The 19,459-nt window shown below is 39.6% G+C and overlaps 1 protein-coding gene across 1 annotated transcript in view; it reads right to left on the bottom strand.

Moving 5' to 3' along the window:
* The window catches only part of pcloa (piccolo presynaptic cytomatrix protein a), a 59,519-nt gene extending 40,800 nt beyond the window's left edge, over positions 1-18,719 (bottom strand). The window contains exons 1-3 of the mRNA XM_053650218.1: positions 18,277-18,719; positions 14,216-14,912; positions 11,505-12,560 (exon numbers count right to left, since the gene is read on the bottom strand). Coding sequence (XP_053506193.1) covers positions 11,505-12,560; positions 14,216-14,912; positions 18,277-18,413 — 1,890 coding nt within the window. The 5' untranslated portion in view covers positions 18,414-18,719. The remainder of the gene's footprint in view (positions 1-11,504; positions 12,561-14,215; positions 14,913-18,276) is intronic.
* Positions 18,720-19,459: the final 740 nt, after the last annotated feature.

The following is a 19,459-nucleotide window of genomic DNA, read 5'->3' as shown; positions in this document are numbered from 1 at the left end:
TCACAGCCAATTCAGAGAAAAACAGCTCAAGTACTGGAACCAATACGTATGAATGAATTGGTCTTATTATATAAGACCAATTAATGTCAACATATTTCACACATGTGCAGAGAACACGAATAAAGTAAATGGGCTGGATATCGTTCCTTTTTGTTAGGGATGTAGTTTTAGGCTCGTCATCGAGCACAAGTAGCAACAGTCATCTCCAGAAAGTATAAGTGTAACTGAAGCTAATTAGCACTGAATCATAATAATAAGGGTTTTCCTGGGGACAAATCCTTTTCTGGGAGCCGAACTGAAGTCAGTCGTGACACAATATGATGCCTTAGTGAGTAATAAACAAATCTGATATTTCAAATTAAGGAATTCTGACACTTCTCCCCCACCTTTTTTTTTGCAGTAATTCTGTGTTACCACAATTTCCCCACAAATCTTTTCACATGCTTTTGAGTAACTGCAAGTTCTTCAAAATGTAAAGATAGTCAAACCTTATTACAGACATCCAAACACAAAGTACATAGAAAGTAGTAAAATGACAGAAAAGTTGCTATCGTTTTACTTTACACAAATAGCAGGTGGCTTTAAATATGATGCAGATTATGTAACTAATATATTCAGTAATTCCCTGAAATTACCCTTTGACACTAAAACAAACACTAAAAAAGCAGCAATAATGACAAAATTTGCATAGCAGTTCATAACATTCCTTCTGTCTGTCTCTCGTTTCCTCTCTCTTTTGACAGACTAAGGCCAGTAGTGTCTTTGATTACAGGAGGAATGCTGTAGATCTTTTATTTCCCATATTTAGCACTTGCTTGGCATGAGAGAATGAGAATTCTGAGAAAATGTAAGCAAGAAATAAAGAAGCACTTTAAATGGAATCGTTCAGGAAGTCAGCCATTCGGAGCAAACCTCTGAAGGGATTTTTCATTTCCATTTAGTGCATTTTCTCTGTGAGCTGGAACAGTCAATTTGGAATTAAATGGCTAGAAAATGACATCCTGAGCTATTGAACACAAATATAAGAAGGACCGAATTCAGGGAGTTATTATCTCAAAAGGAGCACAGGGAGCAAAATGTTCATATCATGAAACAAACATAGAGCTTGAACACCATATCAGCCCAAGAAATGTGTGCATGCAGTTTCTTAGGTGGTGGTATTCTTAGTTGTTTGACAGGAGTGGAGAGGGCGGATGTATTCACTCCTAGGGAGAGCTTCTTGTCAAAAGAAGAAATGGGAACAAGTGTGTGTTTGTGTGTGTGTGTGTGTGTGTGAAGTCTGGCAGTAAATGTGGGAATAGGAGCTAAATTTACCCTCTTCTGTGGCACTCTGGCTGGCTTCTGCTCACCAATGCATTCACTATGGATCACAAACTCTGTTCTCTTTTCTGCTATGGTGAACTAAATATATTGGAATGATTTGTTATATATTTCTATTTTTAGAATAATTAATAATTCCTTAGATTTATATAGTGCTTTACGTTGTATGTTTAGTGTGTAGCATGCGACATCAGCCATAGTGTGCCAGAACGAGAGGAGAGAGTGATGTAGACAATTCAGAGATGGGGATTATTAGGGGGCCATGATAGAGAAGGGCCAATGGGGGAATTTCACCAGGACACTGGGGTTATATCCATAACTGTTTTACGAGAAGTGTCCTGGGATTTTTAACACCCACAGAGAAACAGGACCACGGTTTAACGTCTCATCCGAAAGACGGTGCTGTTGTTACAGTATAGTGTCCCCGTCACTATACTGGGGCATTAGGCTTCACACAGACCACAGGGTGAGCGCCCCCCGCTAGCCTCACTAATACTACTTCCAGCAGCATCCTTAATTTTCCCAGGAGGTCTCCCATCCAGGTACTGGCCAGGCTCAACCCTGCTTAGCATCAGTGGGAAACCAGGAGAGGGCTGTAGGGAGATATGTCTCTGAAATACCAAAGCACTGTTGAATTTTTCAATCTGATTAGTCAGAAGGTGTTGATTAATTTTCTATAACAGCAGTTTGGACAGTAGTTCTAGGTGCAAGGTTTATATTAATGCACTCGTTCTAATACATTTTTATTTCTATAGTAACAACAGGCAGGGACCTGTATGCAAGATACTCCACATCCACAAAAATCGTTGATTGTTTTCTGATAACAACATGCCCATAAATATAAAACTTTTTCTCTCGGATGCTTACGTACCACATCAACTACCAAGATACACATTATGTCACAGCTAACCTCAAGGCCTCAATTTGAAAACTCAAGACACACACACACACACACACACACATACACACACATAGAGAGAGAGAGAGAGAGAGAGAGAGACAGAGAGAGAGAGAGACTTAGAGACAGAGAGAGACGGAGCAAGAGCGAGCGAGAGTGAGAGAGAGAGATTAAAAGCCATGTTTCAGGTTTCTTCCCCCAGGTGGCTGAGGCGGGTGAACAGGTGAAATGGTGAACAGGTGTTAGAGGCCACTTCGGCTGTGTTGTTGTTCTTGTGAAAAGAGCTTTGTTCTTATTTCATGTCCTGCATTAGGCTTTTCAGTAGCATCATTCAATTGTTTCATTATACTTTTTGTTGAATCCAGATTACGCATGTTTAACTTCTTATGCTGGGTCACTATCCAGTAACTATATTGAAAGCAATATGAAATAATTAGGATAATATTAAATTACAAAAGTGTGAAATGGACGTGTGGAACTATCCACAGATGTTGCATTCCAGTTGGTTTCTTGGTGAAGTTGTGGATGTTTTTACAATTTGTCAACAACATAAATCCAACCGTCGTGGGGAGTTTGGATCTTAGGGAACTCGAGGCACAAGGCTGGGGACACCCTGTACAGGGTGCCAACCCATCATAGGGCACAGTCTCACACAAACTGTACTCACGCCCATTCACACACCTCGAACAATTAAGCAATGCCAATCAGTCTACAGCACATGTCTTTGGACTGGCAGAGGAAACCGGAGTACCTGGACCATGGGGAGAACATGCAAACTTTGTGCACACTGAGGCCTGTCTAATTATTTCTGATTAAAACCATTAAAAATATTAAAGAAGTTAACATTATCAAGAAACACAAAAGAATTGTATCCCCTTTGGCAGGCTGTAGGTATTTACATGACTATGCCTTAATAAAATAAAATAAAAAACACTGTTATAGGAGTGTTGATATAGTGTTGTTATAGGAAAATAATTAATGACTGTGTGGTGTAATTTTCTTATAAGAGCACATTTTAAAGTCTTTTATTCCTCTTATACCATAGCAATGTGACAACACTAACAATTTAGAATTTACTAAAGGATGATACATTTTTTAATCCATTTATAGGCATTGTTGTGGAATATCCATGATATAAACAGTAAATTCCTCACTAGTCCCTCTTACTTCTCTCTCTTAAAGTTAATAAGACAAGAAATTGCAGCTTGTCATGTTACAGAGAAACTGCAAAGTCCTCTGTCTGGTATATTTTCCCATGTTGGAAAAGTAAAGTTATAGCTTTACTGCAAAGCACAGAGACTTCAGATTCCTTCCAAAAATGCTAAATAAACATGTATTCACAAAACATTTCACCATATCAGGGGGCAGTGGTGGTTTAGCGCTCGGGTTACTGATCGGAAGGTCAGGGTTCAAGCCCCAGCGCTGCCACTGTTGGGCCCTTGAGCAAGGCCCTTAACCCTCTCTGCTCCAGGGGCGTTGTATCATGGCTCACCCTGCGCTCTGACCCCAACTTCCTGACATGCTGGGGTACGCGAAGAAAAGAATTTCACTGTACATATGTATATGTGACCAATAAAGACTCAATCATTATCATATCAACAATTGCACATACTTATTAAATATATGCAACATCTGACATACAAGTCCATGTTGAAATTGTTACCATAGAAATGATAATGTATTAGAACAAGCACATTAATATAAATCTGTTACTGTTACTTACTGCATTGAAACCAGAATGACTATCAGAGCTGCTGTTATAGAAAATTAATCAATACCTTGATGACAGAATGGAAGAAAAAAAATTGATAGAGCAACAAAAAGGCAAATTAAATAGCAATAGCAAAATCTGTAAAAACTCTGAAATTGTTGTTGCTTTCATGATTTTAAAGTAATGGTGTGGAATTTTTGCTCTTAAAAATGACTCGGTTTAGTCCATGACAGCCTGTCATGTCCTTTTTTTGCCAACCCTTCCAACTTCGATTTAATCTTTTATTTTTTTTCCAGTCCCCTACACTTTTCTCTTCACTTGTCACATCCGCTCCCCCTCCTGTCTTCCTCTCCTTATTATCAATCCGCAGTAGGTCTCAGTGAGACAGCAACTTCCTGTTAGAATATGTTTGGCACCACAGTGACTTCCAGGTGGGAGAGTGTGTGCTGAGGGGGGCACTTGATGCTTGACTGGATAAATCACTGACAACTCTCTACAAGCATAGAGTTTTTGTAGATCTGAGCCTGTACTGGTATGGATCTTCAATTTGGCAGAATTCACAGAATCATAATCAAAATTCACAGAATCATACAATTAAACTAGTGTAGTAAAAAAAAAAAAAAAAAAAAACACCTCACAAAGACAATTTATCATCACTGTAAATCAAGATGTATTATAAAGATGCACAATTTGGGAAAAAGTCAGTCTCTCTCGCTCTCTCTCTCTGTATCTCTCGCTCTCTCTTTCTCTCTCTCTGTCTCTTTCTCTCATACACACACACGTAAAATAATATGGCTGCTTTCAAAACATCAGACAAAGGATGACACATGGTGGGCAGGAGTGTGTCAGGCCTCAGAGTGGCTTTTGAGCATAAATAAAACACACACAGTCTCACTGACACTGACTATATTTACACATAATAAAAGCCCGGCAACACAAAGATGTCCAAATTCTCACAATGCCCGGTGGTCATGCATGCACAGACACATGTACACACGTGGACAATGACAGATAAAATAAAATAGTGCTATTAATGATTGATATAGACCTAAGTTTCATTTTTAAAATGGCTTATTGTATACTATAAAACTATATACTCCAGTATTTCTTTGAACTGTCTGTTCTAATTATTCAGAAGGTGTAGATTAATTTTCTCTAACAGCAGCTCTGTTGACAAAAGTAGCCCAGTGGTCAATAAAACCAGCAGAATACCAAACCTCTAAATCTGCCTATACACCACTTTACACCACCACACAAGGCCAACATCATGATTAGTATTCTATATTGCTTCTATATTTAGCTTACATATTGTCTTAAATAAAGAATAGCTCTGAGATTGCATAGACCAAATCACTGGCATACAATATAACACATTCAGAAAGGAACATTCATAGCTAATGCTGAGAATGGGATTGAGAGAGGAGTGTTGAGAAGAGATTTGAGAAGAGAAGAGTGTTGAATTTATTTTTGAGGTTTTCAGGGAAAGTGTGATGATCTTGGGGTCAGTTTGGAATAGGATTTAATTTTAGACAGAAGTAAATGACTTGAATGTAGATTTTATTATGTTTTAATATATAGACATGAGTTGCATCAAAAGTAGGTCAATTCTGTGGGAATACTACGAACCGGTCAACACCGATGACATTTTTGCTTAATGTGTTGGCCATTTTGATAAATTTAGACCGCAGTGCCCTTTGGTGACTCCAACAACCATTCACACATGACTAATATAGCACTACATAAATGTATTGTTCAATCTGAACACCCTACTCACACTAAAAGTGCACAAAGTACACCAGTGGAAATGCAGCTCTAGTTTAAGGGACAGAAAAAGGGCCAACACCAGAGACAGACGGACTGAACAAACATAATTTGTTTACCAGACAGATGGGCAGATAGCCATGGCAATAGACATGGTGATTGGACAGTTACAGAAAGAGATGTTCACAAATGTGTGTACACATTACATAAAGTCACCAAACAGACAGAAGGAGAAACTTGACTGTAGCTATGGGAACAGAGCTCACGCATTCAGACAGACAGAACAGCTCCTGAGCAGCTCGAGAAAGAAAAACAGGTTAAAGTCTCAGCACTCTAGCACGGTATCAGGAAGACAAACAAATGTGGAATATCGACTATATTCACATTCATTATTATGTCCTGTGAGGTGTTCATTTAATTCTAGAAGATTTGTTATGATTCCAGTACAAATGTCTGTAATGAGTGTTTGCACCAAAACTGTCCAGGACAGATGTGCTTCTTTCTCTGTGAGCAGGTGCTACTGTATCTACTTCACCACAGCGCTTTGTGATAGGATTGGGTTATATGATATTATAATACTGAAACGGCTATTTATACCACAACGTTGTTGAAGTCATGATTCCGACATATCAGAAAGTGTTGATTTTTCTAATCATTTTCCATAAGAGCAGACAGTAACTCTGGCTGCAAGGCAAATCATACAAATCTTTATAATCAATACACTAATTCTAATAAATTATCGTTTCTATAGTATTAGGGACATGTATGGTGGATGCGCAACATAAACAGATTTAACATTGTGTGCAATTGTTGATATTGTGCTCAATATGGTAAAAACAAAGTACAAAGTAAAATGACTTTTGTATATCAGTCTTATTAAATGGTAAATGGCGCACTTATATAGCACTTTTATCCAAAGCGCTTTACACTGTGTCTCATTCACCCATTCACACACACACACCAATGGCAGCAGAGCTGCCATGCAAGGCGCTAACTTGCCATCGGGGGCTACTTGGGTTCAGTGTCTTGCCCAAGGACACTTCGGCATGTGGAGTCATGTGGGCCGGGAATCGAACCGCTAACCCTACTATTAGTGGACAACCCGCTCTACCACGCTATTATTAAAATAGCCTAGTGGCAGAGGTTAGCTTGGTTAAAATAAATTGCTGCAGAATGTGGCATACAAAGCATTCAAGTGAAAATTGGATATGTTGCTATGTTTGATTTGTAATATATGCTTGTGACAGAGCACTAATATTCAACACATAAAATATGCTGCAAATAACCTACACGCAAACATTTATTCTATAAGATTGGGTTGTCAGCAATGTGAAACAAAACTTTAAATGGATTCAAATATGAGGTATTGTTCGATAATAATGAAAATTGCTAACATTGGCAAATTGCTGTAGTATAAGAGGAATAAAACACCTCGAGCTGTGCTGCTATTGGAGAATAATCAACTTTGAGGTCGTAATAGCGACTCAGTAAAACTGTAAAATAAATACAATTACTTTGTGGATCCTGTATTTAATGTATTGTCTTTAATGGCCCACATATCCAGAACACATCATGCTACTGCAACAGTCTAGATCTGTTCCTTGCATCCCGCATGTCAGTTTAGCTAGCTCTTGAGTCAATAAAAATGCCTGTCCAAAGCATGTTTGACTCACTTCCTGTAGTTGGGCTGAATCAGGATATCACTCCTCTCTCAGACTGGTTGTTTTAGTTCACACCAGAGTGTGTTCACACCTGCTTCTAACAAACCACACAAGCGTTTGATTCAGACTGACTAAACACTCCATATGCGAGAGTGCCCATAGAGAAGCAGGCTGCCCTGAGCAGGAGGCGGATGGGTCACAGTGGATGGGAATGTGGGTGGAACCATAGAGGATGGAAGCATCACAACAGAGAAAGACATACACATAGAAGAAAGGCACAGTAGCTGAAGTGAATTGCTGTGAATGTAGGCAAAGCTGTGCATGACTGATGTGCACTGTAAAAAAAAAAAAAGCACAGAGTACTTTCAGAGTACTTACTGTACCTAATATTTATAGTTTTCATTCTGCAATGCACTGTATTTTTAAATCTAGTGCAAAACTACAGTATTGTGCAAGTCTTGCACATGCAAGAAAAGCTGTAGAGCAAAGAGTAAACTTTTTTTTTTTAAATACTGTAAAGAGCAGTAAACAGTAATAAATGAAGCAAAGTCAATATTTGGTGTAACCAAAAAATAAAAATAAAAATAAAAAGAGTAGTCTCCGGTACAATTAGTGCAGTTTTATAAGGAAATGAGATGCAAGTTTTATTGAGTATGTTGCAGAACCCGACACGGTTCTTCTGGAGACTTTGACTGTCGCACTTGCTTCTTATTTTTGCAGCAAAACCCAGCAGCCTTCATTGTGTTTTTGTCTGAAAAGTGTCTCTTACGTAATACACTGCTTTCTTTACTGACATACAAACATTCTTCTGTAACATTTAATTTTGTGTTGATAAATTAAAATGTTTTTTTTGTACTGGCTGAATAATGTAGAAGTCATAAAATAAAAATCTATAACAAAGTTTGTACTAAAAAAATAGGGTGCCTAAGACGTTTGCACAGTACTGGATATTTTTCATTTTACATGACAGACTACATATGGTTAACAATATATTACCATAAAAATCAAGTTTCACAACTGAACTGCAGTCTTAACTCTGTATTGCTAAATTTACAATTTAAACACATTTGAAAACATAAAAATCCTAACAAAAGTATCTAACAGAAGAAGTTTTTCAAGTAGCCAGCAAACAGTTACTACTAAGTAGTACAAATTTTTGTCAGCAGGACCCAGCTATAATCTAGCTACGTAAACCCTACCTCTTACCTCCTTGATTACAGTCTATAGGTGAAGAATATAACAGCAGTCCAGCTCATAATTAGTCAAAACATACAGATTTTGATAGATATCTGGTTATGTTTTGTATTTTAATTAGTATTTATGAAAGTAGCTGCTGCTATCTGTATATATTAGCTATTTAAACTAGCAAATAATGTATTAGGTATCAAATATTAGATAGCTAGTACGTATCCTGGGTTCCTAATATTACTGACACTATCAAGTCAGGAAAAAAAAAAAAGATTGAAAAAAAAAAAGTCAATGGAGACAAGAATTAAACAAATTCTTTAGTGTGAGTTTAGGTATAAGAGAATGGTAGAGATGCAACACATCAGGTGGCCTGATCCCGATTCAAAGCCAGGAGCAGATGGCTAAAACACCCTGGGAGAGGGATCTAAATCTTGGTCCAGCTCTACGTGGGACTGCTGCGAAATCATCAACACTCCAATGCATGGTAGCAATGACACCCGGTTTGCTCACTGGTCTCTAGTGAGTGAGGCTTTTTTGGTCAAAAAAGAAAGACTAATGCATACAGAGAGTTGTGGTGTCTAAGTGGTTAAGGCTTTGAGTTACAGAACAGAGGGTTATGTATTTAAATCCCAGCATCACCAAACTGCCATGGTTGGATCACTGAGCAAGACTGTTAACCTTAGGCTCAATTGTATCCTGCATCAGCCAAAAAAGCAAATGTACTGGATTATGTGTTATTTGATCCTACGTAAGATATTCCAGTACTTTTAGAGTTGTGTACAGTGAATTCTACAGTACTTTACTGGCAACCCAGGTTGCCAGTTAATTACTGTACAATTGACAGCATTTTTACAGTGTAGTGTGAATGTAGGTTAAGTCTTCAGATATAGAATTGAATGCAAATTGTATAAGTGCAGTAGTTGAAAAAGCAATCACTGTTTATCACTGAGAGAGACCAGCACTCAGTGCTCTCCTGTTATGCAACGGCTGTCTGAACAGCGTTTCATAACTGACTACTATGGGAGACATGGCAGTGTTGCTATGCACTGTCGCCATGGAGGAGCAGCGGCAGTGAAGGCATGCATTTGGCACATGCTCCCTCCATCAAGGGGGCGAGGCACTAAAATGTGTCTGAACGGGCCATTAAGCTGCTCAGCCTTCCACAAGTGCACAGCCTATTCAGCTAAGGGAGCATCTCAAAACATTTAGCTCAAAGCTAACAGTAGATACGTATTTTAAATGGTGAGTGATGAGTATAAATAAGGTCGTTATTTCAGAATAAAGGCAAACGTTCAAATGTGCTTATTCTGTAATCAGATATCAACAGAGTGGATAAAAAGGAGAAAAGGCTTTTTGAGGAATTGCAGTCCTATTATGGGAAAACCCCAGAGGAGAGGATGAGTGGTGCCTCTGGATAGACAGAGTGAGGAGAATGAGACAAAAGGGGAAAGCATATGGGACTAAAGGTAAATCTTGTCATCAGTATAAAACAAATATGGACAGATTAAGAAATGTTCCGATCTCACAAAACCTTCAGGCATTCTGCTACATTTTAAATCCTGTTAGCAAGAAAGGATTACACACAAACACATACACAGAGACATATGCACACACAGGCTCTTCATAACACACAAAAGGATGTTTTTGGCTTGTGTGCACTCATATTATTGCAACAATTTTCAGCAAGATGTTTTGACAGCTGTAAGATAATATGTTGATTGCCCAGTCCACACCATTGCCAATTATCCAATTTATCAAGCCCCCTTGCCTCAGGCAAAGCACATCACAAACAATTCACATACACGATCAGTTCAGAGAAGCACTCAACCAGGGGAGGAGGGGGTATGTCTAAAATGATGATCAGTCTGTTCCTATAATTAGCAATGCTATAACAACAGTATGTTCCATACTAAAAGCCAGCAATCGTATAAGGGAATGTTCCAATCTTTTTATTTAAATGGAAGCTTATTGGAACTGACATTTAGCTTCATCGTCACCACAGACCTTCACTACATTATGTCATATGATGAAATTAAGATGGCACACACTGAAACCAGTGGTGGCAGACAAAAGGAATCACGCCACAGTATTGGCCATGTGAGGTATTGCAGGATGGTCATGCTTAGGGCTAATCTGATTAGCACACCTGAAATAGTTTAGCAGGATTACAAGAAGGAAGCCTGACCAACAGGATGCTGAAAATCCCAGTACACACTAATACAATAAGCACTATCCTATGTGCATTGTGACTTTATGTTTCAATAAAGAGTATGGAGCATGGGTGGAGCTTCTTAAAAGGTGTGTTATATGACCCCAATTTAAAAAATAAAACTGAAGTGTGTCTAAGTTATACGCATCACAGACTTTCTTTCAGAAAAGTAAATCTGCATGGACAAGATGGCAAAAAAAACCCAAACAAAACCCTTGGTACTTATGAGTATTCTTAAGGCACTGTTTATCTAACAGTTTACCACTACCACGGCTCAGCCTATTGGTAATATTGGTGCAATGAAGTTGACTACCATCTGTTCAGGCAGCTATACTCTTACAAAAAGTTTCCATCCACCCCCCTTAAGGGTTCTTTAGTTTGTCCCTCTGGGTAAGCTGTTAAAGACTCTTCAACATAGTGCTTTCTGTCAAGTGTTTCCATGCAAAATGTCTTTAGAGATCAAAGAACCCTTAACTATGCAAAGAACCCCAGGGGAACTTTTCTTTTCTAAAATGGTATTTATTTATTTATGCATTGTCAGTCTTTGGCAAAATGAAAGGCCTAAAAGCTAATGGGTAGTCTCATGATCTCATGAGAAATTTGAGCAAATTTGACCAAACAGCTGTTGTTGTATTATTGTAAGTAAACATACCAATGGTAGCCCCACTCCTCTAACATTTTATACAACTTGATTTATGTAAACTGTTAGGAATTTACTAGTGAAATACCATTGTAAATAAAGAGCATACCACTTACATCTGAGAGATGCGGCATGGGGTTGAAACCACAAAGGCTGCACACAGTTTTCTGGCAATCTGTACAGGTGCTGTAATTGGGAACATCTCCTGATCCCATGTTCAGTTCCACTTTACATAGTGGACAGTTGGATATGGTCTGAGGCTCTTCTGTTTTTGCAGAATATGAGATGGGTTTATCTGCTAGGACCTGTCCATCAGTGGACCCAGGTTTGGGAGAAGGAGACTCTTTGGAATAGACTGGTGGGGTGTCTGGGGGGGATTCAGAATCTGGAGGAGAGCCTGGAGGAGATTTTTCTCCAGAGTCAATGGGGGAGTCAGGCAGTGATCCTGGAGGAGACTTTGGTTCTTCCCCAGTAATGAGGTTGGTGGCTGAGCTAAGGATTGATGAACCAAACCCAAACATCTTTCCAGACACACCCTCAGTTGCCTGAGAAGTGGCCTCGGGTGGTTTGGATGTTTCACTCAGTCCGCTAAACCCACTAAAAAGCTTCCCAGTAACCGAGTCACTCGCCTGTGCTGCAGTGCCACCTTGTGGTTTGGATGAGCTGCCAAAACCACTGAACAATTTCCCTGTAACTGACTCTGTAGGGGGTTTTGTCATGTCTGTCAACCCTCCTAGACCGAAGCCTCCAAAAAAGCCACCTCCCTCCTGCTTCTGGGTGGTTTTTGCAGGAGAGGGTTGAGGACTACCCATTGGACTCTGTTCAGCTTTCTGAAGTGGAGGTGGCTGCTGTCCACGTTTTAGTCCAGGCTGAGCTTCCTCCAGCCCTTTAGGGGTTTTCTGCTGTGCCGCTGGACCAGGAGTCGTCTGTTTGGGAGTCGGCGGAGGAGTGGCTCCTTTTCCTTTATCTGACATGCTTTGCTGCTTGGTCAGCATTGGAGGCTTCTTCCTGGGTTCATCCTTTGAGGGCAACCCAGCTGGTTGTTCCTTCCTTTGTGGGGATGGAGGGGCCGAGCCTTGCTTGGGAGGCTGCTTCATCATTGGAGGGCCAGGAGGTTCCATGCCCCCCATTGCCCGTTGCATTTGGCAGTTTAGACATAGCCACTCTTTCCCCTTGAGGAAAAAAAAAACAGAAACAGTAACAGATAAGGAAAACTGAAAACATACAAGAAATAAAACACATACACTACAACCATAAGCAATTTTATGAACAGAGCCTGTTTAAATTTCCCCTCATTAAAATATAATGCACAGAAGATTGCATTTCCAATTGGTGGATTGGAGCTCATAAGTCCAGGGGTCAGGTATTCATAGAGCTAATAGTGTGTCATTCTAGATGAGGTGCAATATAACAGTGTAAACGTATTAACATTATCAAGATCCTACTTGTATGGATTCAAAATGTCAAGGTATACATGACGTGTTATAATATCTGCTTAAAAGAACATCATGCATACTAAAGTTCTAATACACAAGGCCTGGTTTAGTATCTGTGCTTCATGTTATGAGGCATCCTGTCATATATGTTTGGTTTCTCAAATGGAATTTCGTTCACATTTAAAAGATGTCTAAATTCTTACATCATTTAAACATGAAATGACCTGACACAGTGCTTTATTGTGTGTTATATGCACTAATAAACACTGGAGTACAAATTGATGCCTTATGATGCATTACAAGCTACAGTATAGACTCTACTAGAGCCTTTGTTATTGCACACACAAAAATTGGTGACTACAGTGTTCCTGTGAACAGATATTATAATATATGATGTAACTTGATGTTATGATGTCCTACGGTAATCCATTATTAAGTGTCGTGCACCTGAGTTTTCTTAATATTAATGCTTTATCTTGTAGTTTATGGTTGGCATAATGGAAATAATAATAATAATAATAAGAAGAAGAAGAAGAAGAAGAAGAAGAGGAAGAAGAAGAAGAAGAAGAAGAAATCCTTATGAAGTGACTTAGTCATTCACTCTTTCAGAAATCACTTTACTTTATACTTTATACACTTTATACTGGGAACATCCTGAATCAGACACTGGTTCATGGTATGGTTTATAGAAAGTGATTCAGCCTATTATTCAGTCTTTGAAATATCGAAGTAGTATTCATATTCATATTCATATATTTATCCAGTCTACAGATGATATACTGTAGACAATGGAATACATCTGTTAATATATATATTGACAGCGTTATTTCAGATTACTTGATACAGAATAGATTTCTACCAGTATAAATACAAAACAAATTATTGGAAAATAAATGCTTTAGAATAATTGTCTTAATTGCATACTGCATTTCCTGTAAGGATGATGTGAATCACCTCGATAATCTTTCCCCAGAGCCCATATGGTCACTTTCACCTGAGGCTAATTGAGAATGATACAGGTTGCAGCTTCACCAAGCCTGGTGAGCATCCTTCATAATCAAACCTACGCTTTAAATATAATAACAGCCAGAGATATATTTGGACATTTGGTTTTTAGTAGAAAACATTTTCCTTTTTATTTAATCATAGTAATGCTCTGCAAATCCATTATCACAAGAGGTAGACATTTCCATTATGCCAACCATAAGATAAAGCATTAATATTAAGAAAACTCACGTTTTTATTAGAATAAAGTTCTCAGTGAACATCTTAATATTCTTCCTATTCTTAAAAAAGTCATTATCTAATTATCTCTGCAGTATATTATACTATAAATAATCTCCACCTTGGTGTCTTGATGTATTTATGTGAGTGGTATGGTGAAATCTTACCTCTGAGTCAGGAGGACTAAATCCGCAAAGACTGCACACCTGTTGTTTGCATTGTGTGCAGGTGCTGTAGTTGGGTGGCTGGTTCTTGGCCTGCAAGTTCAGCTCAGTGGATTTACATAGAGGACACAGCAGTCCACCAGGCTTTGCAGTCCCACCAGGCTGAGGTGCGGCTTTGGCTGGGCCTTGCTGTGGCCCACTAGGTTTGCCTGATCCTCCTTTATCTGTTTTAGCAGGACCTTGTTGCTGAGGCCCAGAGTCTTTAGGTTTAGGTCCTTGCTGTTGAGGCCCAGGTCCAGGACTAGGCCCAGCAGGCTTTCCTCCAGGCCCCTGTGGTACAGCTCCTTGTCTCTGCCCTGGCTGTCCTTGTCCTTTGGATGGACCCTGCTGTGGGCCAGGGGGTTTTGGTCCTTGTTTGGCTGTGTCCTCCTCATCATCACCAAAAAGGCTGAATTTGGGGATGCTGGCAGAGGAGACAGCTGAAGAAACCCCACTCAGAAAGGACGAGGAAAACATGCCGGTGCGAGGCTGCTCAGGGTCTTTGGGTTCTTGCCGAAAGCGGGACTCAAGAAGGCTGAGGGAGGAAGGACTGCGGCCTGGCTTTGGCTTGGGAGGTGGACCTTCTCCGAATGCGTCTACTGTTCGACTCTTACTGAGGCCCCCAGAACCTCTTCCTCCAGATGGCTGTTGCTCTGAATACCTGTAAAGTAAAAAATGAATGGGTGAATTGATCTTCATTAGTAAGAATTGAGATTGGTGGTCTATGGCACAGATTACATAACATAACTAAAATCTTTAAAACAACTTTAGGCCTAAAGTAAATAAATGATCCAGACTTATTGATTACTGATGGCAGACCATATGAGCCAATATCTGAATTCAGACAGTGCAGGAGAAAGCAAAGTGACATCCACTGAATATAAAAGCTTTGCTTGGTGAAAATATTCAACATTATCAAACCAAACAAACAAAGGCTTAAATCATCATCTAGCAATTACTTACATTTAACCAACTTCAGAGAAACCCAAGGCTCTCATAACACATCCAGGCACTATCATACTGCAAGTTGTTGTTAGAGTGTACAGTAATTCTGGGCATTATCGTTTCTACAGTAACAACTTACATAGGTACATGTATGGTGAAACAGAACTGCCATAGAAAAAGGAAATAACTTGTTTTGCAGACATTGCACAACATCAAATGTAATCATAAATGGATAACAAGTCATCCATCCACCCATTTTCTGTACCGCTTATCCTGCACAGGGTCACAGAGCCTATTCCAGGGAACTCTGGGCACAAGGCAGGAGGACACCCTGGATATCTCAGGGCACAATTGCACACACATTCACACACTACGGACAATTTGGACCGTGCCCCCAATAACAATCAACAGCAACTCTGCTGTGCAACATTCCATCATTCCATCATTATTTTCCTATAACAGCACACCCCATAATGGTTTATTCCTTACCTATCATCGGCCCCAATCTATAGCACCATACACTGTAATAAAAACCTTAGCAGGATGGTTGTATAAAACTACTTAAACATGTGCCTGGTGATTAGATCAGCAGTTGGATGGTCTTAACTGTCACGTCTAATCAATACATACTTTATTCTGATCAATACTTTATTCGAGCACAGTCAGATGCACTCTTAATGCACTTATATGCATCATTTCACCCACCAAGAATGATAGTGTGATCTGAATCTACATTGATCTTTGAAAAATATGCTGCATGGCACTGTCTACTGTATGATATCGATGCTTTCTCACTTTGCCAGAAAACCACTCATGGAGATGATTTTGTACCAAAAGTATCTTCAAACAAAATATTGCATTACACCTTGCAATCTACAAATAGATGCTGCAAACACAAACGATACTAAGTCAAACTTATATGCACCTGAAATGTCTAAATGTCCAATGGAATTCAGAGTACGGATGCTAAGAGTGGCTTGTAATGATGGGCTGCTGTTGGAATTGATAAGAGATACTTTTAAAGTCAATCTATTGACATATTTATCCTGTAAATGCGTTGTGTTGACATGAGACAAATCATGCATATGATTTGTGCTGTCTTGCAAACAAGACAGCACATTTTATAAAACGTGCCACCATCAGAAGCTTAAGAATGTCAGTAACATCCGCTTCGCACTGCTTTAGTGGCCATCTTTTAACTGGGAAAGCGTATGTATTATATATTTAATTGCCTTTTAGAGAAAAGCTTTAAAGATGATTCTTGAGCTCCAATTATGTACCTTAATTTTAAATTATTTTTAAAAGGTATAAAAATACGCTATATGGCCCAAAGTATGTTGACACCTGACCCTCACACCCATATGTTGGTCTTCCCCAAACTTCCACAAAAATTTGAAAGCACATAAAGGTTTAGAATGTCTTTGAATTCTGTAGCTTCCCTTCACTAATTTCCCTTCACTGGAACTAAGAGGCCCAAACCTGTTCCAGCATGACAATGTTGCTGTGCACAAAACAAGCTCCAAAAAAACATTGTTTGCCGAGGTTGGAGTGGAACAACTCGAGTGGCCTGCACACAGCCCTGACCGCAATCCCACTCAACATTTTTGAGATGAACTGGAATGCCGACTTTGCCCCTGGCCTTCTTGCCAAACATCAGTGCCTGACCTCAATAATGCTTTTGTGTCCAAATGGGCACAAATTTGCCCACACAACCCCAGTCCAAAATCTAGTGGAAAGCCAGAAGATTGGAGACAAGGAAAAGTAGCCTATATTTGGAGCAAATGGAAACGTTTCATTGGCACATTCCTGATTTAAAGGACACTAAAAGCAAAATTCTGTAAAAAAGAATAACAGTAAGATATCACATTGTAAGACCTCACACTGATTATTTGTATTTTATTATTTATTTGTATTGGTCTCTTTTATTATTATTATTATTATTATTTTGAGACTTAACATTGACACAAATTGAATTCCATACGCGTTTTTCTATTTCTCCACACACACACATATCATGAGAGATTTTCAGCACCATGGAGAGCGGAGAGCGAGCTTACAGCCATCACAGGCTCCTCACGGTGATCATTGCTTCCTTATAACCTTCGATCCTCTCCGCCCTCAGCTGTAACATTACACTATACATCCTCTTTAAGAGAAAGGTAGAGAGAGAGAAAGAAAGAGAGAGAGAGAGAGAAAGAGAGAGAGCGCCATGGCGCGTCATGGCATTCCTGCTCGCGTTGCTATATATAGTGTCCTAACATTTATATCACCTCCCCCTTTTACCCCTCAGATTAAAAACAGTTCTCCAGAAAAGGATCATATTCGTATCAAGCTTCCTATTAAACCACTGGCTTTTGGCGGCATGAAGGTTTAAATATTTTCATTATGCATTAGATCTGAATTTGACGCGTTCTCGTTTTGCGTCTTATTCCAAGCCAGTGGTTTCCACAGCAGCGTATGACATCACCCACCCAGCCCGTAAAGAAGGGGGTGTGTGTAACACGGAGAAAGCGAAGGCCAATCACTTATAGATCGACAAATAATACGAGGGGGAAATTATAAGGATCTTTATTAAAGAGCGGAGAGGAGCCAGACATTTTACCAGAAACTGCGCCTTTGTGCATCAAATGTTTTCACTGCTATTTTATCAATTCTTGGAAAATGAAGCGTTGTTGTCCAAACAGTCATAGAAATATATTAATCTGTGAAAGGTGTGTTTTTCTTCCTAGGTAGGAAGCAGTGGCACTCCTTCATTGCTATGCTTTCTGTCTGTAGGCAAGATGGTTGGGATCTAATGGCGTAAATTAGCCATCAACAGATAATCAGATACATCCGTCGCGTCTGAACAGGTTGGACTCTTGGTGCAGTAGGCTATTAGCTGATTGGGATTATGCATCTTAAGTGGGTGTGTTTTGCTCTGTCGTGAGGTGCCAACCTGCACCAAGACCTTTCAAACCACAACGCAGAAATCACTCTCTCTCTCTCTCTCTCTCACACACACACACACACGCTCGCGCGTAGTAGAGCTGCGCATCCCTCCAACACCTAAAATGCGCTCCCACCCGGAACAAACAACTCGCCTGGCCTGCGCCTCTGCCATGGTGCTGATGAGCGTCTTCCGCTCCTCCTCGCTCAGGCGGCTGAGCTCCGCCTCTGGTCCTGTGAGCTCCCCGGCAAGCGCGCCGTCGCCACCCTCCATGCTCGCCTCGTTCCCCATGATCGAGCCCTCTTTCCCCTTCCTGTAGCTGCCTTCCCCTTCAGAGATACGGATTCACAGGTCGGGAGAAGGCGGTAATGTTGGCGTCCGTCTCCACGGCATGTTACACCGTCTTCACATCCGTATTCGCGCGATTCGTTGTCCGAGATCTCGGGTCAGTAACGCGAATCTCTGTTTTACCGAGAACAGCGTCGATACGCTCTACTCCGCTGGTCCTCACCTCCTTGTGACTACAGTGCGCATGCGCCGACCGTGACAGGCGATTGCGAGTCAACGCGAAGGAGAAGCAAAATTAAAGGAGACCAACTGCGTTATAACCAGCAACCCCCCAGCCCCCCCAAAGCCCACCCCATCCACCCAAAACAAGTCGCATACTGTAATCTTCTAAAATACTGTGTCCAGACTGAATAACTAATGTCTTAATTAGCTACTTCCCGCCTGGTGTTTTTCTTCATTATAGGGTGTCATCAGTTTAAATCTGGAGACGTGCCTTATTAATTTGCCACTGCTACACCTTATTGAAATAAAAGAATAAACCTGAACAGGATAGGATGTATACTGAACAGACTGAAGAATAAAACCGTGACTGATCTGTTTTATTTGTAAATACATCACTAGAGTTATTTGTTTTTCACTTCTAAAGTTTATATTTCGCATTTATGGTGTTGAAAAAAAATTACTTAAAAAAACAACAATTTTGGTTTAGCTTGCTTTCTTAATTTATTAAATAAAAATGTGAATTTTTAAAGTATTTTTTATTTAATTTTTTTTTTTAATTTGTGGGTTGTGGATGCACTTACATCAATACAGTATCTTATATTTACATAAACAAAATAAAATATTCTTTAAACTGAAGCTGTGCTTAAAAAAAAAATTATACCAAGCACTTGAGTTAAAAACATTTTAAGGTGGTTTAATACAACAAAACAAAATTTTAAAAAAGGGTTAATGCATTGCCTAACTTTGTAAGTCGTTTGATTATGTCATGGTCATAAAAATTCCAACATGTTACAAAATATTCCCATTTCAGAATAAACAGAAGATCG

Source organism: Ictalurus furcatus, chromosome 19 (genome assembly GCF_023375685.1).
Source record: "Ictalurus furcatus strain D&B chromosome 19, Billie_1.0, whole genome shotgun sequence".
NCBI classification, from domain to species: Eukaryota; Metazoa; Chordata; class Actinopteri; order Siluriformes; family Ictaluridae; genus Ictalurus; species Ictalurus furcatus.
The sequence above is the reverse complement of the archived record's forward strand: the minus strand, read 5'-3'. Positions and strand labels throughout refer to the sequence as shown.